General features: G+C 40.3%; 1 protein-coding gene across 1 annotated transcript in view; it reads left to right on the forward strand.

Moving 5' to 3' along the window:
- Positions 1-5094: 5094 nt before the first annotated feature.
- LOC126474239 (aminopeptidase N-like) overlaps positions 5095-26584 on the forward strand; it is a 36340-nt gene continuing 14850 nt past the window's right edge. Inside the window, exons 1-6 of the mRNA XM_050101703.1 lie at positions 5095-5228; positions 7419-7614; positions 11190-11296; positions 13884-13997; positions 16797-17108; positions 26332-26515. Of these exons, the coding sequence (XP_049957660.1) occupies positions 5095-5228; positions 7419-7614; positions 11190-11296; positions 13884-13997; positions 16797-17108; positions 26332-26515 (1047 nt within the window). The remainder of the gene's footprint in view (positions 5229-7418; positions 7615-11189; positions 11297-13883; positions 13998-16796; positions 17109-26331; positions 26516-26584) is intronic.

Below are 26584 nucleotides of genomic sequence, written 5' to 3' on the forward strand. Positions count from 1 at the left end.
ACGTGTATTGGGTGTTTTGGCCGCTTCTGGCCTCTGTGTGCCCCTGATTACTAGCAGTTCATCCCTATTGCTTCAGAGTGATTGGTTTTGGTATTGTTTGAGTTGCTTGTAGTATTGTTTTTTGTGGATCTGTGAAGGGGTCCAACTAATAGTAGTCCTACTGGGATGAACAGGCCAATTATTGCCCCGAGTTGTTAAACTTTTTTTTCAAACTGTGTTTGAGAATTACATTGGCCATCCAGTGGGCTGTCCATTAGCCCTAGCCGTACAGAGAGATGGCTGTCATGTAGTGGATACTGTGAACTGTTGATGAATGGCCTACATTCGAAAAATGCAGTTTTTGTATCCAGTGAAACTTTTGAATGAGCAGTGAATCTTAACGCTGGACAAGTACTGGATTTGTGGAGACAACATGTTTTAATTACCTTGGATTAATCTTGTGTTTAAATATTACCCTCTTGTTTAAATCTTCGTCAGTAAATATAATAGTTTTATTACAATTACCTTGGTTATTTCTTGGGCTTAACTGTTATAACCTTTTTTAATTTTTATCATTTAAAAATAATGAACAAATTTGTGCAAGGTTAAAGTGGCGAATTATTCTTCTGTTTTGCTTGGCTACTGTGTAAGTTGATCTAACACTAATATCAGAGTGACAGTTCTTCTGATCCAGGTACTAGTTGTCCGACTGGCCAACATGTTTTTCTGGTGTGCCTCACCAGTCGCCCAACTTGACGATGTGAGTGGAAGGGGTCATGTTTGTGGGCAGATGCCGATAGTAGGACCTCATTGGGGTCGTCATTCCCTGCCGAGTTGTGGTTGTGGGTCGTCGGTCGTGTCAGTTCTTACGCTTACTGCGACTTCTGTCCCAGGGATCTTCCTAATTTTCCGTTTCTCGTTAAATGTGCACCTGCCTGCCTTCCCTCTCGGAATCAAGCCTTAGAAGTTTGCTAATGGGAAGGTTTCAAGCAACGAGAGAGTTACTAATTTTAACCAAGTTAAACTCTATTGCAAGTATAGTTCACGACAGACACATATAAGTCAGTTTTTTTTTTTTTTTTAGTTTTTCTAAAGGTGATATTTCTAAGCCTTTTGCGGCATTGTATTGATCTTCACCTTCTTTTAATGATTGAAAACTTCAAGACAATTTCTAAGCATTCTGTCGCTTGGTAATTATTGATTTTAATCTTGTTGTAAGCTTTTCAAAGTAAACTCTAAGCCTTCTGGCGCTCTGTGATTATTGGTTGTTGTTAACTGGCTTTTCGCTTCATTCTATTGTAAAGGAAAACTTTAAAGGTTTTCACGACATAAATTTAGATGTTGTCAACCACAAGTGGTGTTGAACTAGGGGCTTGATCCATCCATGAATTTCTGGCGTCACCAATGAAAGAACATTTCACTCATATTGATGTTGGGAACAAAGTAAATAACCAGATATAATCGATCTTCAACAGGAAAAAATTATCAACTTATGAATCACAAAAAGTTATCTCTATTTCTGAACAATGTTGAAAATAATTAATGAGTAAAAACAAATGACACAAATAACAAATTTGTGTTATACATTTCAAATAGTATTTTGATGCTGCACTTCGAATATCAACCACCAAAATAAGATAATTAACTCGTATGTAGGCTCCAAATCAGGAACTGCAGGATTTCTGATCTTCAAGCGTGGAGTGCAAGTGAAAACTGAATTAGAACATTCAGTAGGATTCACTTTTATTCATTACAACTTTTGTCCTACTATAAATCAGGCTGCTGATTCATGCCTGTTCAAGCATTAACAAAGTTGCGGGCCTCGTCTTAGGTGTTAAAGTGGAAGTAGCGTCTTTCCTCTTAAAATTATCATAAGTATTGAGTGATTTGGTTCTGACAGGGAATTAATGTGGTTTTCGTTACCACTCATGGGAAATTCTTATACCAGTTTATGAGTGGCTGAAAATACTCGTGACAGTTATTACATCAATCACTGCTACTATCATAACACAGTTCAAAGTTAGAAAAGGGGTAATATTACTTAATCGAAACATTTAATTTATAAGACCACATTGTAAGTATCATCTCAACAGAAACCCTAGAATAAACAATCAGATAATGGATTCAAACTTAATGCTGTATCATGTTCAGAGCATATGTGGAACAATTTTTGGATCAATAAATTTATTGTAATATTTTGGCTATCGACAACTGTTATCCAATACATTTTCTAATCTTGAAATAAGATTTAGTTCTTTACTCCCGTACCATAACTATGCACTCTCTTCCTTTCAAGTATTCAAGTTTCACGTTGCATTGAAGATTTTTAAAACTAAATAGTCTGTATTACTTAATGGCGAAAATGATCACCCCCTCCCAACGGCTTTCAGCAACAAAATCAATTTGATTTTTCAGTATCTTAGGAAATTGTTTTTATAATTACAACTGAGTTTAAAATTTTAAAGGGTTACCATGTATTCATTAAGAGGAATAATCTTACATCTAACTTTTAACACAATAAGTGTTACAGGTACAAAATGTGTATATGTCCGGCAGCAGCATAATTTAGTGTGTTAAATCTTCATATGTTTGAAACTGTATTATACTTGGGAGTTTGCTAGTATTCCTAATAATTTCTTGGGATGTTGCAACTCTTTATTTGTCATTTACGCGAAGAAAATAGAAGCTATGAGACATGTAATGCAGGGTAACTGGTTTGTGTACAAACTAAACCATCCGCAATTTACATTATTCCACGATTCCGCTGAATCTCTGCACTGTGCCCCCGGGACAGAGAGTGAACAAAACCACCACCCTTCCGTTCTTTGTGTGGGAACGATCTCACAGTGAAAGTCTCCAGAACTTTCTGAGGAAACCTTGCCTCTCGAATGTCATCCCGCCATTAGAGATCTTGATAGCGAATCTCACGTAACATTTCCATATGGTCAGACAGACAGAAAGATGTTACTTATCACTGGTGTTGCATCGGATGAGATACGGCGCATCTCAAGGTCTCCACAAGAAGTTCACATTTCGCCCAGATATATAAGTTGCTCTGATTGATAGATCATCAGTGCCTTACTGATACACAGCCTGCAGTGTTGTATGCGCTTCGTGGTGCCAACCAACTGTGTCTGAATCGCCAAATCTGTCTCCAGAAACAGGTCAGTCACTTGCACCCTACTGTTATGACAATGATGATTATTAACTACTATATACCACAGACTGTGGGCTCTGTTGTACAGTATTTACAAAAGTAGGATAATATGTACACTAAGAACGTTTTATAGATTTATATACATCAGGAAAGTATTTTAAAGTATTTTCTTTTAATAATAATTCTGATTATCACTAGCATGCTGAATGACAGTATATCTACCCTTGTTGACCTCAACAGAATAAACTGTCCTGATTTTATATTGACATAAAAATTGTAAATGTATAGGCTTCTGCATTCACGGACAGCAAGCTTAAACGATTTCTGGGTATGATGTCAAGTCATATTGTGACGTAATTGCCACTAGATATAAGCGACATTTCAACCATAGCTGCGCCAACCTTCGTCTGGTGTTAATTGTGCAATGTGTTGTCAACCGTCTACTTACAGTTTGTCGTCTACTGAACACGACATTACAATTAAAAAGAAGTGATGATATGATTGGTTTCCTAGAGTGGAAGGACTGGAAAAGTTCGTTAGATTGCTTTGTCGTGATGGAAGGAGCGGCGTATTGCTGTTGTCCCTTGTGGCATTCAGTATGAGCTATTATTCCCACTGGCAGTAATTTTACCACATTATGCAGTACAATGCCTAGAAAAAGTTATGCTAGTAAAACTTGTGACTGAGGCTACAAATTTAGAAATAACTGATGACTAAGAAACACAGTTATTATCAGCAGCATATTTCACTGTAATATGGATTTTCGCGGAATTTTTATTTAATGGCAGTGAAAATGTAAACGAACCAGTGCTCAAATTACAGCACGATAACATCAAATGAGTAATGTGATGACACTGACTAAACAAAAGAAAACTGATGTATTACACTCAAGGCAGTTGTGCACAGATAACCAGCATGATGACTTCGTCTACTTATCGGTTTGCAGTTGGCAACAAAAGATTAAATGAGTTGGTAGGTCTAGCAACCTACCAATACTCAAGCCATGAAAAAAAAGGCTGTAGCACTTCAGGTTATATTGAAAGAGAATACCTGTGACATTTCACATATATTCTCTTGTTGGTTTTTAAATTTATTTAAAGATTTCAAATATTCTCTTGCTTTGTTCAGAATTACACATATTATACTTTTATTCTAATTGTTTCGCATCTACTTGCTTTAATACGCCTGTTTCGTAATGCATCTATAGTGACCTTAGAAAGATGGAAACAACAATAGCGTGTACTGTGAATGGACTCAGTGTTTGAGTAACGATGAGCCACATAACACATACTGCCAACAGATATGCGATATGGAAACAGCATAAGATCTTCATGACGCGTAAGTCAAAGTATCACCCTACATCAATATGTGAAGGCAGAGAACATTAAAATCACTTGTGGAGATCTTGAATAAGGCATTATCACATATCAGAATATCAGTAGGTATCTGGAAACATGTAATCTTCATTAAGGTTCTATGTGGACGGTTATGTACTACCCTTGCAGCATAATTAAATATTATGTTTTGTATTACCCTTGCAGCGTAATTAAATATTATGTTCTGTAAGTGATTTTGAAATACAAGGAAGAGTACGAGAACTGAAATTGTTTCTCCCTAAAAATTTACTCCTCTGTAACGGCATCTTTAAAGTAGTCAGTTTTCACATTTCTGTCCTATGAAAGATCCATCATCAATCGTGGATTGTGGTCTGACTCTGCGACTCTGTGGAGAGATTTAGACTTTGTACCAGAGCAGTGATGAGCATCGTGGTGGTCAAGTAGAATATGACACCACTTTTCCTTTCCATTACAAATACCTGTCAATTTCTTCCACAACCAGTATTGTAAACAGTGACAGCAACCTCAGGCACTGGTTCTACAAACATTTCCAGTTTGTCGTTAGCAGTTCTTTCATTATTTGATTCCCACTGTGAGGCTTATATCCCCAGGTGTTCCAGCATGAGGAGTGTGTGGTGTTTGGTGGTCCTGACGCTGCTGGTGACGGTGGCCCATGGACAAGACGACCGCCTGCCGGGGGAGAGCCGACCCAGTTCCCAGATGGTCGACATCACGGTGTACCGGGAGAACGAGGGGTGAGCCACCCACTGCTTGTCTTTCTACTAGCCGAAACTACAAGTATCCTGTGGCACAGCAGGAGTTGATTGATACTCAGTTTGTTCCATATGTCACTCCTGTCTTCCTCAGTAAAGAAACCTTTTTTTCTGGAATTGTATTTTACCTGGCATAACTTGAACAAATATCATTTACTATGCCTCAACAGCTACATTAAAAGCAAAAGAATTTTCTGAATCATTGGCTTTGTTGCTAGACATGTCACCAAATTTCATCTCATTCAAATGGTACAAGAATAGCATAGCACTGAACAGCAGTTACACCTGCGCCAACAGTGCCCAGCTTACCGATCAGTACTGTACAAAATAAAGGTGTCCCAAAAAGAATGACCCGAATTTAAATAGAATTATGTATTAGGAAGAAGGGCTTAACACCAACAAATGGCATACTGAATTACTCCGAAAAGACAGAAATTTATAAAAATCCATCATAAATGTTCAATATGTCCTCCACTGGCTGCACGGACGACCGATAGCCGATAGCCGAATTCATCCCAAACTGAGCGTAAGGTGTCTTCTGTCACCGAAGCCACGGCAGTTGATATTCCGGATTTAGTTCATCAATGTCATGAGGTAAGGGAGGAACATAAATACATTGTTATCGTATCCCCATAGAAGAAATCACATGGTGTTAAGTCTGCGGACCTAGGAGGCTAAGAGTGTAAAGCATGGTTCAAAAATGGCTCTGAGCACTATGGGACCTAACTTCTAAGGTCATCAGTCCCCTAGAACTTAGAACTACTTAAACCTAACTAACCTAAGGACATCACACACATCCATGCCCGAGGCAGGATTCGAACCTGCGACGATAGTGGTCGCGCGGTTCCAGACTGTAGCGCCTAGAACCGCTCAGCCACCCCGGCCAGCATAAAGCATGGTCTTGCAGTCCTGTATGCACTGTCCAACATTGACGCACGTTGGGATTGAGGAAACTGCGCACGTTGTTGTGCCAATGCAGTGGTGCTCCATCTTGCTGATAGATGAAATTGTCAGAGTCAAGTTGTGGGAATAACCACTTCTGTAGCATTACAAGATATGAGTGTCCTGTTATGGTTTCTTCCTCAAGAAAGTAGGGTCCATTAACTTTGCTTTGCGAAACAGCACAAAAAACATTCACTTTTGGTGAATCACGTTCGTGTTAAATTGTTTCATGGGGATTTTCGAGTCCCTATAAACGCACATTCTGACGGTGAACCTCACTGCTAATATGGAAAGTTGCCTCATCGCTGAATGTCAACGGTGACATAAAAGCGTCATCTTCTATGTTCTCTAAAATAGCGTTTGTAAAGTCCACTTGCTTCACTTTGTGAGTATCTCGAAGAGCTTGTACCAGTTGTAATAGGTATGGTTTGAGGGGTAAACGACGCCATAACACACGCCACACTGTCATACACTGTTACGCAAGTTCTCGGCTAGCACGACGCGTAGGCTTGCGGGAGCTCTGCTGAGATGCTCGTCGGATTTGTTCCACTGTTTGTTCAGGAGCTCGTAGCTGGCAAGGACTTTTGCCTTTACAGAGGCAGCTTGTTTCTTCAAACTGTTTATACCACCGTCGAATGTTCTTTGGTGATGGTGGTTTATGAAATCGAATATGAAATGCCCGCTGAACTGCGATCAATGATTGAGTACGACTAAATTCAGTAACACAATATGCCTTCTGTTGCGCGGACGCCATATTGCGCGAAACTGGTTGCAAGCTTCAGGTCACCACTCGCAGCGACATCTAGCGGATTTTTTCTGAAACTCTAGACCATGCCGATTACATCTAGCGCTGATTCAGTTACCTAGTGACATTTGTCTCAATATTATTACAAGTTAAAATCGAGTCATTCTTTTGGGACACCCCATAAAAACTCTTACATCATTTCATCAAGTCTTAAAGTTTGATATACATAAAGGTAAAAGTTTAAGGGTTGAATTATGGGTGAGAGGAAGGTAGAGAAAAATAAGAGAAATGGTGAAAAGACTGGAAAAGGAAGGTAGAACACGACCGAATTAATGGCGAAACGAATTAATGACGGTATGAGGGTAAGTGATGGAAATAGACGAGGGAAGTCAGCTCTGTGTTGTGCACCTGGCAGCAAACGATGTCTGTTGCTGTACATTCGCCACTCACTGCCCTAACGTCCGTTGTGTTGGCTGCCCTGGCAGGGAGCGCAGCTTCACCTTCGAGGGCCAGACGAGCGTGACAGTGGAGGTGGTGCGTGACACGGCGCAGCTGGTGCTGCACGCCGCAGTCAACGTCTCCTCCCTCGCAGTTCGGTACCAAGTGGGCGATGTCATCGGTTCCAGCTACGAGCAGCCTCAAGACGGCAGTGACTTCTTGGTAGTGTCACTCCAAGAGCAGGTGAGGCACCATAGAGTTTCTGTAGTAGAGATGATCAATTCTGTGTCAAAAGTAATTGTTGGCAGTAATATATCTGAAATGCTATGAAAGAAGTGGGACCTCACACAAGGTGGTAGTACATGTCATTATTTAATAATGGAAATATAACTGAACCCTGAGGAATTTATACTGTGAAATAGAAGATTCTCTCCTGTTTCAATTAAAAAATTTCTGCACTTTAAGCACGGTGTAATGAGAAAGACAGAAGTTGGTGAATGCTATTTCTTCCGTTTTCCTTCAGGTAAATATCGACTGAAAATATATATTTAATTGATTTTCATACTGTATAAACTTTGACTCCTTCTGGATTAGATGTTACTGCTATTTACTCTTTGCTCTCTTAAATTTTTAATGGCACTTATTCATATTATGTTTTTTATCATATGTTATTAAAGTTCCCACTGGAAAATCTAAAAATACCTGTAGAATAAGAAGTTTCGCAATTTTCCTTAGCGTCTGACACAGCAAATTTGAGCTAAACATAAACGAAGCCAAGACAGAGTACCTCGTTATGACGCGCGGTCATTGTCAGACTGCTGATCATCTACAAACACTGCAGGCTGGGGACCAGTCCTACAAGAGAGTGCAAGAATTCAAATACCTAGGGGCACTTTTCGCTGAGAACTCGTCATGTGAAGCAGAGATCAGTGCCAGAATACAAGCAGGAAACTGATCTTACCGCAGCCTAACACAACTGCTTCGGTCCAGATATCTCTCCAGACAGTTCAAGATTCGACTGTACAAAACCCTGATCCAGCCTGTTGTTCTATATGGCTGTGAGGCATGGAGTATCCGGAAACAGGACTTTCATAAGCTCTTTGTTTTTGAGAGAAAAGTGCTTCGGAAGATCTTCGGTCTGGTTCTGGATGCAAATACAGGGGAATGGAGGATCAGATACAATCAAGAGCTTGAGGAACTATACTAGCAGCCCAACATAGCAGGAACTGTCAAAGCCAAACGAATGCAGTGGGCCGGCCATGTGGCCCGGATGGAGGATCACAGATGGCCTCGGAAGCTCCTGGATTTCACACCTACAGGAAAGAGACCGCCAGGGAGACCCAAGAAGCGTTGGAGGGATGGACTCCATGAAGATTTAAACCAAGTGTCAATAGATGTGAACGGATGCCGGATAGAAGCAATGGACGGAATACAGTGGAAGCGGAAACTTGCAGATGCGTGTGGTCCACTGGTCCTGATCACGTAGTAGTAGTAGTAGTAGTAGTAGCAGTCTGACACATAGTTTAAAGAATATTTTTTTTTTTTGGTTAAAGGGTATGGGGACATGAAAAGTGAACTGATAAGTGACTAGAAACGGAGCGATTATGATTATAATGTTGCGGTTTGCATACTCCACAAATCAAGTCGCCGCTGTCAGATCAGTGCTAACAGGCTCCACCGTTCTCGCTGTACTTAAACGAGTATGAAGAGTCTGAGAGCTGTGCCGCTGCGGTCGCTTCATACTCGTCGACTCGTTCTCTCTTACTCAAGCATACAGGAGCGCAAGGCTAGTCGTGACTTACTGATAGTACAGAAGATTAGTACACAATCTTACTGCTTTAAATTAGCACTGAAAAACCTAAATGACCGATTGTTGGGATCAGACTGCCTTAAACACAGCTGTACATTCTGAGACTGGAGGGGGTATGACGAAAATTAACTGATGCAAAGTACGCAATTGCAGCAATTGCAGATGTGTTCCAATAGAGGAGGAGTGATATCTGGAAGATGTTTCATGCAACAATCCACGCTTCAGACGAAAAACATACAAATTTGTCTAATGCAAACAATATGGTTGTATTTTTTACTCCACCTCCACCATGAGAAAACTTGTGCTGTGTCAAACGGCAAGTGGGCTCAAAGCAATGTTACTCTTATAGCCCTGAGACAAAAAAGCGCGCTATTTCTCTATTCATTTGCTCTTGACAAATTGCGTTTGTGGGCTAACGGCGAGTTGTGAAGCTTATCATTCATTTCCTTAATTTCTTTTAATAATGAACGGCCATTTTGTGACTGCACTTAAATCTTATGTCATGTTTTCTGGAAGTTTGGTTTAAGACTCGTTAACATCTGGAAACTCTGTATATGTCAATGTGATCGTTAAAAATTCTTTGATAGCTATTAATTATTAAGTTTACAGTAGTGTTCGAAAAAGTTTTATCTACATAAGTGTTTGAAAGGCGGGTATAAGATGAACATCAACAAAAGCAAAATGAGGATAATGGAATGTAGTCGAATTAAGTCGGGTGATGCTGAGGGAATTAGATTAGGAAATTACACGCTTAAAGTAGTAAAGGAGTTTTGCTATTTGGGGAGCAAAATAACTGATGATGGTCGAAGTAGAGAGGATATAAAATGTAGACTGGCAATGGCAAGGAAAGCGTTCTGAAGAAGAGAAATTTGTTAACATAGAGTATTGATTTAAGTTTCAGGAAGTCGTTTCTGAAAGTATTTGTATGGAGTGTAGTCATGTATGGAAGAGAGACATGGACGATAAATAGTTGAGACAAGAAGAGAATAGAAGCTTTCGAAATGTGGTGCTACAGAAGAATGCTGAAGATTAGATGAGTAGATCACATAACTAATGAGGCGGTATTGAATAGCATTGAAGAGAAGAGGAGTTTGTGGCACAACTTGACTAGAAGAAGGGATCGGTTGGTAGGACATGTTCTGAGGCATGAAGGGATCACCAATTTAGTACTGGAGGCCAGCGTGGAGGGTAAAAATCATAGAGGGAGACCAAGAGATGAATATACTAAGCAGATTTAGAAGGATGTAGGCTGCAGTAGGTACTGGGAGATGAAGAAGCTTGCACAGGATAGAGTAGCATGGAGAGCTGCATCAAACCAGTCTCAGGACTGAAGACCACAACAACAACAACAACAAGTGTTTGTGTAAACAGAACAATATTTACTGCTTACCTAACGGTTATTATACTGGTATGTAACAATTTTCGTGATAAATTGTTGCTTCTGCCATTTAGGCGAGCCGGACTTTTCGTGACATTCCAACTTGCTCTTGAGAATGGCTATAACGCCGAAATCAATGACTATGTGAAATAAATGAATAGTAATTTACAGTTTAATTGCGGAAATTTCTCTCAAAATTGCCTTGTATGTAGCGGAGTCCGCCATTATACCTGCGATCTCGTGTACTTACTTTCCTTTCGGAACGAATCGAGTAAACTTGTGCCCAGCAAAAGACTTAGATGACGAGTGGGCTGCGGCAGAGACTCACAAGTCTGGTCTAGGGTCACACGGGGACAGCGAGTTCCCAGATGACTTCACAGCATACGCTGACGAGTTTAAGGCGAGTTTCTAATTTCCAATAGCTGAGTTTCTTCGTTACTAAATGATGGCAATAAAAACATTTGAGTCGCTCACTGAGAGAGCAGACCAGCTAGTGGAAGTGATTTGTGTAGTTAGATGTAATAAAATTCTTTCTCCCACAATTTTCCAGTTGAACTAACCTCTATCCTCAGTACCTAACAAAGTGTAGCATAGGCTGCTTCATGGGTCATTCATGTCTTCATGTTGCAGGTGGCAGAGGGCAGCCTTTTGGTGCTCGACATCGGTTTCAGTGCCAACCTCGGCAACAGGGAGCCTGGCTTCTCTCGCTATGACTATCAAGGGCGGGACGGGCAAGAGTAAGTATCATACAGGTCACAGTGCTGTCACCATGAGACACACATTGGGAGACACTGCTCTTGATCCTCGAAACTACAATAACGTCCAACTCTACTTGTCAGCTACAAAACATCCACATGTAAGGTATTATCTAACACTAGCCAAATGCATCATTTCGATGCTTGTTGGATGTGTAAACATTTAGCTGTTGTGAACGAGGAATAATGGAACACATATCTAACTTGGAGAGAGGGAACTAGCAGCTACGTCACATATTGCCATTATTTTAATTGAGTAACAACGTGCTGCCTGGTGACAACTCGCAGAAATCAGTGGTCACTAATAAAATGTAACATGTATTCTCACATATACAGCAGCCTTACAAATTTCAGCTGCATCTAAAGTGATATGGTCATTCCAGTGCTAACTTTTCAAAGGTACGTTTACGACTGTCACTACTTTCTCAAAAGGTGAAGGATAGATTCAGTGCATATTGTAGTGCCTGTTTTTCAGAGAATCAAAATATCCACTTTATATACCGTTCTGCACCTTTTGACCCACCTTCTGTCAAAATGTGTCATAGTCCTGGCTGCTAATGTACAATTCTTATAGGAAAGTTTTCTAGTCATGTTTGTTCCGACCAATTCCTTCAAACAATTTTATTTTTTGCTCTTATCTAAACATGTTAAACTACTGATTATTAGCATGCTTTAGCTAAGAAGAGTTATTGACACTACCATTTCATTTGAAGTGTAATAGTGATGGGTTGGGTTGATATTGTGCGTGAAATAAAATTAATACTGACTGACAGATTTAAGGCCAAATTCTACTCTCTTATCGTAAAAAGCCAGGAGTCAACATAAAATCAGAGGTTGGTTTAGCGTCCTTTCGTTGTCTTTCTGGCAACAACAGGAGGCTACTTTTCCGCTAATATGACGGGGGGGGATGGTAGGGGAAAGGGTAGGGGGAAATGCAGTCGTACTGTCCGAAAACATGTGTCCATGTGTCATCAATTCAGTCAATACTTCATTCAAAAAAGGATGAGAAGATATCTCGCCTTGAATCTATTCTCAGACATTACGGATAGTACCATCCGGCCATAAAGTGACACATTCTTTTGACCATATCCACAGATCTTCATTATGAAATTATGTACAAATATAGCAGTTCACTATTGGCGTTTCTTGGTGCTTGTAACACTTAAATCAATGAAGAACGGTGAAATCTCCCAAACACACACGACTCAAAAAATGCTTCAGACATTTTTTAAAAAACAGAAATTTCTCCTCAGTATTTATTCAGCAATAGAAACTGTTCACTGTAGGATGATTGCGCTTTGTTCTTTTCAATACGACGTTCAAAAATGCGAATTTATTATTTACATCAAGAAACTAATTCGTTTCAGAATACAGCACTTTTTCATTGTGCAGGACTCTGACTGAATATAGTTAAATCCTTTTGTTCTTATTTGTAGTTAATATCAGACAGTCTCTGAAGTTACTCATACCATTTACACTTTACTGGGCATTCTTTGGACATTTAACGACACTATGGTTACGTTATTACTGTACATAGTTATCTTTTTCAGCAATTTTGAAGCCACCATTTATGTTTACCTTTTTGGTCATTAAAATGCTGTCATTCACCTCTCACTTTTGGATTTTCCTTTCACATATCACGTTGTAAGCCTTATTACATTCCATCTACATTCTGATTCGTTGGGGTTGATGTTATATTACAATGAATTACATTTACTTTTCCCTGAAATTTATAAATTTTGTTAAAATGCATTATAGTACGAATCTACAGAGACTGCAACCTCATAGTATGTGCCCCATTGTTGTTTCATTTATTCGAAACACTTCCACCGAAACCACATTATTCAGTATAACTGCAACGTATAAAGTTGTCTTTCCTTTCTCATTATTCACTGTAGTCTTTATGGGCAGTAAAACAGCTTTATCAGGGAAGAAGGAGAAAAGAGTAAAATATCAATGGCAAGGTTAAAAACGATTCACTGCAGAGAATTTTTATCCGTCCCTGCATAGCCCATTAGCAGATACTTTCTCTGTCGAATTTCTATTTGTTTCACCATGATCATGATACCATTGGATTGGAATCTCCTTCTAATGAAATATTAGCGCCGATTGTCGAAAACTGAACTATAAGGTTTGTTCAAAGGACATTTCCTACTCATGCTAAACAGTTGATCGTGTTTCCAGCGCTCGACCACCACGCCTACACTGTAAATCGTATGCTGTAGGGTTTTCTTTTTTTTATTTTCTGATTCATTTTTCTTATAGTTACATGTAACTGCCGTAGTTCTTATAGTAGCGACTAACTTCGATTTTCATTCATCTTTTGTAGCTGTTGAAATACGTCTTCTGCAACCGTCACTCACCTTGTTTTCAGGAAACTTACACCTAGTGTTACGTTTAAGTAAAAGGGTGTCTGCTCTGATTTCACTCTGTTTATTTGATTATGATGCCCCCCCCCCTCCCCTTATGTTGTTGGTAAATTGGTTCTACTGTACGATGATACGAGTAAAATACATACGCAGCGCCTCAGCTACAACGTAACTGCCACGCTATGCTCTTCTGTCCACAGGGCCGTATATGCGACGCAGTTCATGCCGAACTACGCGCGGCGAGCACTGCCGTGCTACGACGAACCAGCGCTGAAGGCGCGCTACCAGCTCAACATGCGGACCAAACCCCACCTGTATTTCGATTCCAACACTCGGAACAGAGCCGATGAATAGTAAGAAAAAGTGATTTCCTTTCAGTAGCATATGTGCGTTAAGTAGGTTGAGATTGAGTTGTTGTTGTTGTTGTGGACTTCAGTCCAGAGACTGGTTTGATGCAGCTCTCCATGCTACTCTATCCTGTGCAAGGTTCTTCATCTCCCAGTACCTACTGCAACCTACATCCTGCTGAATCTGTTTAGTGTATTCATCTCTTGGTCTCCCTCAACGATTTTTACCCTCCACGCTGCCCTCAAATACTAAATTGGTGATCCCTTGATGCCTCAGAATATGCCCTACCAACCGAGCCCTTCTTCTAGTCAAGTTCTGCCACAAATTGCTCTTCACTTCAATTCTGTTTAATACCTCCTCATTAGTTATGTGATCTACCCATCTAATCTTCAGCATTCTTCTGCAGCACCACATTTCGAAAGCTACTATTCTCTTCTTGTCTAAACTATTTCTCGTCCATTTTTCACTTCCATACATGACTACACTCCATACATATACTTTCAGAAACGACTTCCTGACACTTAAATCTATACTCGATGTTAACAAATTTCTCTTCTTCAGAAACGCTTTCCTTGCCATTGCCAGTCTCCCTCTCTACTTCGACCATCATCAGTTATTTTGCTCCCCAAATAGCAAAACTCATTTACTACTTTAAGATTGAGTAAGAAGCACGAATGCAAAATATCACACTTTCCAGGAGACCAGTTTCATGGATATTGATGATCGACACTTAAATAAATAACTGCGTGCAAAGAATGGATTTCGAGAACTTGGGTCTTGCGAAACTCAGCTGGCACTTTTCAACCGTGACATTCTGTGGTCATGGGTCTAGGCAGTCATATTTATGCAATATTTCCTGACTTCCAAAAATTATTTGACTTAGTGACATAATTATTAATAAATATACTATTGTATACCGTACCAAACTAAATTTGTGAAAAATTAGGATTTCATTTTAGGGAGGTCACGACATGTAATCTTGGATGCAGATCTACTTGCAAGCTTGGGCCACAGAAGTGTGTTGGGACCGTCGCTTTTCATGCTGTATATTAATGACCTTGCAGACAAGAGTTACCTAATACTTTTATGGGTGATACACTTGATAAGGATTTCAAAGTGGTGTAAAGGTTGGCATCTTGTTTTAAATGTTCAAAAATGAAAAACTGTGCTCTTTAAACAATCGTAAACACAAAACTCATATAAACACATACCTGTAACAATACACGGTAATTGAAGAGGTCCAGAGTAATTTTAGATTTAGGGCAGTGCATGGTACGTTGGACTGGTACATACCTCTTAATACGATATTTTCCAACATATTGCGGTATTCTACGATGGAGCTATACGGGGGACTCCATTGACTGCCCTGCTGTTATTCCAAGAATCGGTTACCTCAAAACTTCACCGTCTTCGAAGCCTTATTAAACGTAATTTTGAGGTCGTTGGAGCAGATGAGATATGTCGTGCTTGCTAAATTCCTCGTCTGTTCTGTCTATGTGAGTGCCCTTCATAGTTTACTTCTGACCAACAGATAATGTGGTCCAGGATATATAGGACACCCTTCTCCATTTACTGTGGCTTGAGAAAGAGTTGCCTTTCTGCTGTGTGCCTCGTCACTTGGGTATTAAGGGGAACGAACTGATGGACGGAGCAGCTAAGCAGGTGTGTCGCAATCCTCATTTCGTTCACTGTAGCATTCCTCTGCGTAGTGTCACCTCACTGTTGAGATACATGCGCAGATGCGAAGAAGATTGGCTGGAAGTGACAAAAAATAAACTGCATCTGGTTAAGCCCACAACTTGTCCGTGGAGTATCTCCTTCCACTTACCTAAACGGGATGAGGTCCTTCTCACTTGTCTAGGTCTGGGACACAGCTCTCATTGCTTCTTATTGTGGCGAGAGCACAACCAAGTTTGTGCTTTGGGCGTACAGATCACGATGCGTCACATCTTATGTGGAGCGTGTTTTAATTGACAGTTTTAGAATATATGATCATTTTAATGCTATCTTCCATGATAGTGTGAGTGTGCAGGTGATCGTAGATGAGATTGGAAGTCAATGATTATAAATTTATTCTCATTGGTTGTTACTTGTTTTATCGCGATTTCTACGTCGACACGCAGTTTTGACTAATTTTTATATGGGTGATGATAACCTCGTCGTTGAGCAACCCAACCCACGAAAACAACACAACAAAAATATGGAAAAAAGAAAATCAAACTAGCTCAGTTGTAGGTAGAGAAGATGGCTTCACTTCACTGGCATGATGTTGAGTAAATTTAGTAGGTCTATAACGAAGTTTGTTTACAAAACACTGGTGCGGCTTACGCTACAACGTTCTTGAAGTGTCGAGACCCATCCCAGACAGGGCAAACATGGGGTACTGAACGCTTACAAGGAAGCAGGAATGGTCACGAATTGATTTGACCCAAGGGAGAGCCTCACGGATATGTCAAAAAATCTGAACTGGCAGATCCTTAAAGGTATCACAAACTGTTCAATGAAAGGTACATTACAACTCTTACAGGGGATGTAAGTAGTCGTTCTTCTGAAGCAGCACTCGTGAATGGGATGGGAAGCACTTTTGTCAATGGTAAACTGAAAGATACCCTCGGCCAAAGCACTTCACAATGCTTATGAGAGCAGAGATGTTGATGAACACTACTATTCATCTTCCGGCAGCTGCGTAGTATCGGTTTACCATTGTAAATATGTGTACTGAGAGAATCTCACAAAATGTGACCTGGAGCCCTCGTCATTTGCAGCGTCGACGCTGAGGGTTTCCGCGGCTACTACTTCCAACAGACGCCGCCGATCAGCGCCTACCAGCTGTCCTGGGTGCTGCACGAAATGGTTGGTAGGGTGTCGTCTGAGGACACCAGTACTGTCGTCTGGCAAGTGACCTCCAGAAGCGACCAGTTCGGATACGCGAGCCACATGGGACCGCGCTCTGTTGCAGCTATGGAGCAGCTGGTGGGCGTGCCCTACGCAAATTACGATATCGACAAGATGGACCATATTGCCGTACCTGGATATATAGAGGAAGGAGTGAGCTGCTTGGGTATCATCACATACAAGTAAGGAGAACATCAATCTTGTCTAAAGCATCGGCAGCGCATACAATTCTTGTCATTCCTACTGAGTTAGCTTTCAGGGAGACACATTCCTGCGTGGTTTATGTCTGGAAAGATAAATTCCACTGGTTACGATAATACGAATAGCTAATTGACTACAGCTCAGAAAACAATTACTAATTGTTCTTAACAACACTTACAGCTTTGGAAATTATAACTGCCCCCTCTTGGTTAGACTACTAAAAACTCATGCATGCACTTCTAGTGAGTAAGGCTAATATTGCATTTAGTATTTAGTGCCCCAAGAGAAGATTTTATATTAGTACTTATCTTCATACTGCGTCAAAGTCTAGAGGAAGATTACAGATAGCAAATCCCATCATATTAAGGTTCATACATGCATTATATTAAGGTTCATACATCCTTTAATTTTGATATTTGTATTTCGACAATTTACATTATTGGGTCTGATTACAAGAAGATTTGTTCACAAAAATAAAAAATACAAAACAAAACATATTCTGCATGCGCGGTAAAAGTTCTTACAGATCGCAGCCTGACTGGCCCAACACAGAGAGCTAACAAGAAGTGCGTGCTTTGATGGGCGTTTCAATGTATACGTAAAACAGTATTGCTTCCAGAATGATCCAGAAATTTTAGTACATCATATCAGTAATTTGTGCAATTTTCACTTTTGGGATAGTGACAAATTTAAGAGAAATTATATCTTTCGCGACGGAAAATTCTTAGAAATATAAAGGAAACAAAAGGCATTTATATAGTTACAATAATAAATTCAGTAACTTTAAGTTTCCCACGTCAAAATGTTTGTACTTAGTTTTTACATCAGGACAGTTTATTTCTGATGATATTCAGCGGGTTTTTGATGATTCTTACAAGGAATCCGTTGAGTGCGAAGTTGCAAGAGGCCAATGGTGTTTACAGCATTCGACGCCCCACGTATTGTCTGCCATGCACTCACAGCATTGGCCGCTAATGGCAACAGGGGGCTTGAGTGGAGGTATCCAATGGTGAACACAGCATGTGGCTATGGTGCGTAGTTGAAGTAATTAGTCAACGAGTAACTTACAACAGTGCTACAGTTCTAGTGGTGTTGATACAATGCAGAGCAACGGCAACAATGAACAAAATCAACATTGCATTATATCTACAACAACAGTTACCGAAGTTGACATTTCGTCAGAAAGGAACCCAATTAATTTCGCAGGGTGAGAAAGAAGCGGCAGATGAAATATTAACGCTACTGCAAGATGAGTCAGTGGAATGTATGGTGTCGTATACGCTCCACTGTGCGGACAGTATCCATGAGGAGTCGATGATCGTGCGGTTAATAATGGAAGCAAGACTAAAGAGAAATCAAGATACGTTCATAGGATCTGTCGAGCTAGAAAAAGCGTTACACAGTGTCAAAACGTCAAGTTATTGGAAATGCTGATAAAAGTAGTGGCGGACAATAAGGAAAGATGGTTAATATGTACAAGAACCAAGAGGGAACCATAAGAGGGTAGGATCAAGAACGAAGTGCTCGGATTTAAAAGGATGTAAGACATGGATGTAGTCTTCCGCCCATACCGTTCACCTACACATTGAAGAAGCAATGACGGAAATAAAAGAAAGACTCAATACTGATATTAAAATTCAAGCTGAAAGGATTTCAGTGATAAGAATCGCTGATGACATTACAGGGATATGCTGAATGGAATGAAAAGTCTAATCAGTACAGAATGTGAACAGAGAGTAAATCGAAGGGAGACGAAAGTAATGGGAAGTCGCAGAAATGAGAACAGCGAGATCATCAGGATTGGTGATCACGAGGTGGATAAAGTTAAGGAATTCTTCTATCTAGGCAGCAAAATAACTCATGACAGAAGGAGCGAGGAGGACATAAGAAACAGAGTAGCACTGGAAAAAGGCTTTCCTGGCCAAGAGAAGTCTACTAGTATCAAATATAGGCCTTCATTTGAGGAAGAAATTTCTGAGAATATACGTTTGGAGCACAGCATTGTATAGTAGTGAAACATGGGCAGGGGAGAACATCGAAGCAATTGAGACGTGCTGCTGCAGAAGAATGTTGAATGTAAGGTGGACTGATAAGGTATCGAATGAGAAGGTTCTCCGAAGAATCGGCAAGGAAATAAACATATAAGAAAAACAATTATGAAAGGAGGGACAGGATGATTGGATATCTGTTAAGACATCAGAGAGTAACTTCGATGGCACTAGAGGGAGCTGTAGAGGGTGCTTCTCTGAGAGGAAGGGGTTGGCGCAGGAGAGGAGTTCGTGGAGAGCCGCATCGAACCTGTCAGAAGACTGATGACAAAAACAGTGAAAGCGCATAAGAAAAACTACGGATGTTCAAGGGAAGAAAAGGCGCACTTGTTACAGAAAGTGATGTGTGCGCGTTGCAAGACTGCTCGATCCCATTTTCAGGATGTGCATCAAAGTGAGCTACTACGTTGTGCACATAAAATCCAGTGCGACATGGATTACAATGATTTCACGAGGAAGCAGTGCGTAGTTGCATAATTTCAAATAGCGCTACAGAATTGGAAGACATAAGATACTGAAATGTCGAACAAAGCGTCAACTTTACGATGCACAGCAAACTGCGAAACCGGCCCGAAAATTTGTGGATGACTTAAATGAATTTTTCCCATCGCTCAGAAAGGAATTTGTTTACAACTCCGACCAACCGGGAACTGTGGAAAGGTACGAAGAGAGTTATATCAAAGTCAGCTAACATCAGTGCCTTCGTACACAATTATGCCGACTATTAATCTTATGATAAACTGGCTGGACGTTTATTTATTGTGCTGTGAGAAGTTGGAGGTGCTCTCTCCCTACGATTCTTTCTCGTATGCGTGTTCTTTCAAGGGCAGTAGGGAATATAAATGTAACACCAAACAAGAGTGGGAAAAATGGCGTAAGAGAACTATAACTACGGAATGAGCACTGCTTTTGGCCAATAGCTGGTCAAAATAACTTTCTTTTGTTTGAATCCTGATCTGCCTATAAAAATCACACTCCTTTAGAGCAAACTAACACTTTGCAATTCATACCATAGGCATTCTTTAAGAGGGGATGAAACGGAAAAGGACATTTCTTTAAAAAATCAATACAGCCATTTTTATTAATGAACAAATGTACAATTTTTCAAATGTAAAGCAAAAGAGTTGTGTTTTAACGGAAAAATATAATAAAATATGCAGGATTAATATTTTATCAGAAATTGTCTTTTTTATAAAAAGCCATAACTCAAATTCTAGTAATGCAATTAATTTGAAAATATTATTGTAGTTTCCTGAAAAGCTTCTAAGACCACTGAACTACAGTTATTAATGTATGGTACAAATTGTATCATTACCAGAGTTTTTAGTTTTGCACATCCAAAATTAACTTTTTTCCTACATACAATCATTAAAAATCAGAATGTAATTGCCAGATCTCGTATTTTTTAGTTCCAAGGAGTCAGAAACACTTTGCGAACAGTGCCTCAAAATTTCATAGCATTAGAGCATATAGCATAAATCTAATAGCGTTAAAAATGTAAAACAGAGAGAATGAGGTTCAAAGACTTTCTTCTCATATTTCTATATGTAATAAGTTTATCTCAATTTTAAAAGCCTCCATGTTTCTCTCCTCTCCTCTTCGAATCTGCCTAGCCTGTATTTGCCGGTAAGACACTCATCTGTTAGCTTTCCTGACCCTACTCTCGTCAATGGTGTAAAATGCTTTTGTTGTAAACAGACCAGGATCTATACCAACGCTCTTCGGCAATTCAATTCTGCCATTATTTCCGTTATTGTAACATAAAACTGCATCATTTTGAGTACTTCAAGTCCACAGAATATCCTTTTTGAGCATCTAGTCTAAATTAAATTATTGAGGCTTTCACTTGCATTTTGTGTCTTTCTGTGTTGAGACTTCCTCAATAAATCAGAGCTTCTAAGAAACCTGAGTGGGGCTTAATTGGATTCACAACAGGTTCAGGTAATGAATTTTATGTTACAATAACGGAAAGAAATATGAGAAGAAAATCCTTGAACCTCATAGTCTCTGTTTTACACTTTTTTACGTTATTAGAAGCCAGAGATATAGACGTCAGCCAAAGATATCGAAAAAATATAGCCTTCACACTAACAAAAATTCCGCTGAAGCAAGCATTTTCCCAAATGTCGGAAAAGGCGAGCGTGGCCGCCAGTGCATAGTTAATCAGTTTAGCAATTTAAAGGCATTTCTAAAGCTGCTATCGCGATAACATTCACACACAACATAGATCAAACAGTGAAGATCAAGAAAATAATATTTTTCAAAAATCGATTTTTCGGACCAAAATCCATTACATGCCACCTTAAGGTTGGATATCTAGCTGAACGTCACGCACGGTCTGTAGATCCCAAGGAGTTCGCCTTTCATCTTGATTGTGCCAGCCTTTGTGATAACTGTTAACACAACATTTTAAGTGAGACTTTCTAAAGATTGAAATTGCGACCTCGATGTCAACGGGTTCCTTGTTACTTTGAATAACAATAAAGTTCTGTGTATCAGTACGTAAATTAAATTTAGAAAATAATTATGTCTACGTGGCATTAGTTGTGGATGATATAAAAAATAAAAACATGATTACGCTTTGTGTAGGTACTTGCTCTATTTTGAATCTACGTAATTGTAAAGTGATATAACTGATTTTTGTAGCACAATAATAACAAATGGGAACATACAAAATTCTTATTATGTTGTGGACAAATCTGGAATGAAATAACGTTTCGTAAATCACCATTGTGTTGCGTAATTACATGAAAAACATGAAGCTCATACTTTGTAGTCGAAAATCGGAATAAACAATACTGAAAAGAAGGTGGAAGCGCAACATCCGCGTCCTTAAAAATTTCTCTTTGTAAATATGGCAACATGCAGGCCGCTTATGTAATTTAATTCCATAGAATCTCAATCTATAACAAAATTTGTAACTGTAGAAATGACTTGAATTCTGAGGAACTGTAATCACATGTTTTTATTGGTGCGTACTTTGCTCATTTCTGTGTAAAATTAAGACTACGTTGCTGATCTTAGAAGCTACTTTTGTCCCAGCGGGATATTCATAAATTCTTATAATGTTTTCAGTCTAAGTCTGATTCTCACAACCAACTTCATGAGAGAGTCAACGCATTATGACAGTGTTGTTAATATGCCTAACTTTTAAACCGTTGCTTACATGAAGGTCGAGGTCAGACATTAGATGGTATCGTTACGATAGGTTTCGGCGCAATGGATACTTCGCAGTTATATGTGGAATCCCCTGTTAAAATTTTCCCATATGGCATCAGTGAGTAGAAGTAAAGACGTAAGTCTATTTTCGAGTGCTTCTTGCACCCAAATGATCAATTGTTTTCTTGAATTGCTGCAAGCAGTAAATGATAACGTTACCGACAAACCGAGCGAGGAAGCACAGTGGTCAGCTAATTGCAATCGCTTTCGGAAGAACGAAGGTTCAAAACTGCGTTCGCCCATCCTGATTTAGGTTTTCTCAGATTTTCCAAAATTGCTTCAGGAAAATCGTTGCTTTGAAAGGGCATCGCCGATCTCTTTCCCCTTTCTTCCCTAACCCAATGGAATCGATGACCTCGCTGTTTGGTCCCCTCCCCCAAACTAACCCGCTACCGACAAGTATCCTTTCAGATACAACCGGAAATGGGTTGCAGCCAGAAGGAAATTTACAAGGAAATATGTGTCTACCATCTCGAACAGCCTATCAAATTATGGCAGCACAGTACCCCGCCAGTGAGATGGAACTTGAGTCGGTCACACAACATTGTGGTGACCTGCCTGTTACACGTCTACCCCTGCTATGTAGTCGCCAACAATGGACCCTGGCTTCAGGAAACCTGTGTCCGCCTGTTTACTGACGAAAGTTAGTGGTAGGCCGACAGCAGACGGAAACTGTGCAACATTAAGGGAGGCATGTACCATGCAGCAGAGCTCTGTATGGCCGGAGTGGCCCTCAGCGATCAGAGGCTGACCGTGTGGTCACGTGGCGACAGTATCATAGGCGGGCCTAGTCCACAGCTAGGAGACACACCTGGCTGTCGCAAGTCCCAGTTTCTGTGTCGCTTTGTCAGAACGCGTTAATGGCCGCCGTAATGTAGCCTGAGAATGGTGAAGCATACCTGTTCAATGCAATTCCGAACTCAGTAAAATTCTGTGAACACTCATGCTTACAAAGCTAGCAAGCCCACCATTGCAAAGTTTGTACTATGACGAAATTTTGTTGCAATGACCACGTTTTTATGATGATTATTACGTGATCTACTAATATAAATTACTGACAATTGCTGAAAGGAGGAAGCATTGTACATCCAGTGACCAAATCAAGATCAGTACAAAGGCAATGTTTAGGCAATAAGGAGCACTATCATATAATGTAATCAGCAGTATGCTTATATTCACTACTGGCCATTAAAATTGCTACACCACGAATATGATGTGCTACAGACGCGAAATTTAACCGACAGGAAGAACATGCTGTTGTGGCGGTTTTTGTGTACCATCAACATCGACAAGTGCAATGAATATGGATGATACGATACTCTATGGTATTCTGCGGTTTGAATTCCCTCTGTTCTTTTTTTTAGCAGGTGCATTGATTTGATTTTGCAAATGATACTGACAATATTATACACATGTATAATGCATTATTCAAACTACAGCTTCTCCCGGATGATTATTCTGTTCAAATTGCACAAGAATTCCACCGGACGAAGTGTAATAATGTTGACTGTTAGCTGTGTTCATATCACTAAAATTACAGATCGTACATCAGAGCTCTTATAATTTTTTTGTCTTCGATGGATTTAATTATTCTTAGCAAATTGATCATGAAAGGGAACCACAGAATACCACCCGCACACAACACTGACGTGTGCTACAAAAAATATTTTTCTCCGTGATTCGTCGGTAGTTTAATTTTGGCCTCATACATCAGCAATGAAATCATGTTCAACAATAAATACCATCAGCACTGTTCTTAGAAAATGCAGTCTGATTCGATTAATTTTTTCTTTTATAAATAGGGTTCAGTACCACCGGTGCACATTTATTTCTTACACATCGTAATATTGAAAGTTTGCAGTTTCAAGTAATTTAAATTTGCCGCTGTAATAAAAGTTAAGATGGCGGCCAACAAAAGATAGAGGATTTCTTTTTTAATTAAGATTTTCCTTTTCCCAATAAATAATCATTTAAATTGATGCCACCAATAAAAAAATTATTAAATTTTTTTGCAAATTAGTTTAACACAAACCCATGCTACCTTCAACTAGAAGTACAGACGAAGTTGCTATATTATCGCAACTAACAATGGCTGCGCTTCTTGCAGCTATGATAAAACAATTAATACAAAATTATAATTAAAAGAGGAAGTGAATTTTCAATAATTAATCATAAATAATTTTAACGTATTTGGCTCTATTTGTTTTACCAGCAAATCAACATAAAAGTACAACAATTTTACATTAAATGTTTTTCATTTAACAGACCTCAAATCGATTCGCGTCTTGCGTCGGCGATGTACATCAGAAGAAGACGACAAAAGGGTACAAAACTAAAGAAAAGAATGACATAGATTAACAAGGAATGTGAGACAAATATTGTCTCTGTTTTACATAATTATCATCTTTTTAAGAAATAATTACATAATTGAATGAATATTATCCACACGTTCATATTCCACTCGTAATATATATATATCGTGGATGTTATACTGTGATATGCAAATGATCAGCTTTTCAGAGCATTCACACAAGGTTGGCGCCGGTGGCGACACCTACAACGTGCTGACATGAGGAAAGTTTCCAACCGATTTCTCATACACGAACAGCAGTTGACCGGCGTTGCCTGATGAAACGTTGTTGTGATGCCTCGTGTAAGGAGGAGAAATGCGTACCATCACGTTTCCGACTTTGATAAAGGTCGGATTGTAGCCTATCGCGATTGCGGTTTATCGTATCGCCACATTGCTGCTCGCGTTCGTCGAGATCCAATGACTATTAGCAGAATATGGAATCGGTGGGTTCAGGAGAGTAATGCGGAACGCCGTGCTGGATCCCAATGGTCTCGTATCACTGGCATCACTAGGCTCGTATGACAGGCATCTTATCCGCATGGCTGTAACGGATCGTGCAGCCACGTCTCGATTCCTGAGTCAACAGATGGGGTCGTTTGCAAGACAACAACCATCTGCACGAACAGTCCGACGACGTTTGCAGCAGCACGGACTATCAGCTCGGAGACCACGGCTGCGGTTACCCTTGACGCTGCATCACAGACAGAAGCGCCTGCGATGGTGTACTCAACGACGGACCTGGGTGCACGAATGGCAAAACGTCATTTTTTTGGATGAATCCAGGTTCTGTTTACAGCATCATGACGGTCGCATCCATGTTTGGCGACATCACGGTGAACGCACATTGGAAACGTGCATTCGTCATCGCCATATTGGCGTATCACCTGGCGTGATGGTATGGGGTGCCATTGGTTACACGTCTCGGTCACCTCTTGTTCGCACTGACGGCACTTTGAACAGTGGACGTTACATTTCAGATGTGTTACGACCCGTGGCTCTACCCTTCATTCGATCCCTGCGATACCCTACGTTTCAGCAGGATAATGCACGACCGGATGTTGCACGTCCTGTACGGGCCTTTCTGGATACAGAAAATGCCCGACTGCTGCCCTGGCCAGCACATTTTCCAAATCTCTCACCAACAGAAAATATCTGGTCAATGGTGGACGAGCAACTGGCTCGTCACAATACGCCAATCACTACTCTTGATGAACTGTAGTAGCGTGTTGAAGCTGCATGGGCAGCTGTACCTCTACACGCCATCCAAGCTCTGTTTGACTCAGTGCTCAGGCGTATCAAGTCCGTTATGAAGGCAGAGGTGGTTGTTCTGGGTACTGATTTCTCATGATCTATGCACCCAAATTGCGTGAAAATGTAATCACGTGTCAGTTCTAGTATAATATATTTGTCCAATGATTGCCCATTTATCATCTGCATTTCTTCTTGGTGTAGCAATTTTAATGGCCAGTGACGTGCATAATGATTATTTCATTGTGACTCTCAACTGATAGTAGGGCTGCTTTGTGTTGATTAAACCATCCTGTAAAAGTGGTACGTTGCATGATGTTGTGGTGATGTCTGTAGGGAGAGCAGTGTGCTGGTGGACGACGACTACACATCGGAGGCGACCAAGGAGAGAGTGCTGGGCATCATGCAACACGAGGCGGCCCACCAGTGGTTCGGAGGCCTGGTCAGCCCCAGCTGGTGGAACGACCTCTGGCTGACCGAGGGCTTCGCCTCCTACTTCCAGTGGATCGCCGCGGCTCTGGTGAGCTCCGAGCAGTCCTCGCAGCACACGGTCTCCCACTGGCCACTGAGAGAGAGCCAGCGACAGTGT

Source organism: Schistocerca serialis, chromosome 4 (genome assembly GCF_023864345.2).
Source record: "Schistocerca serialis cubense isolate TAMUIC-IGC-003099 chromosome 4, iqSchSeri2.2, whole genome shotgun sequence".
NCBI classification, from domain to species: domain Eukaryota; kingdom Metazoa; phylum Arthropoda; class Insecta; order Orthoptera; family Acrididae; genus Schistocerca; species Schistocerca serialis.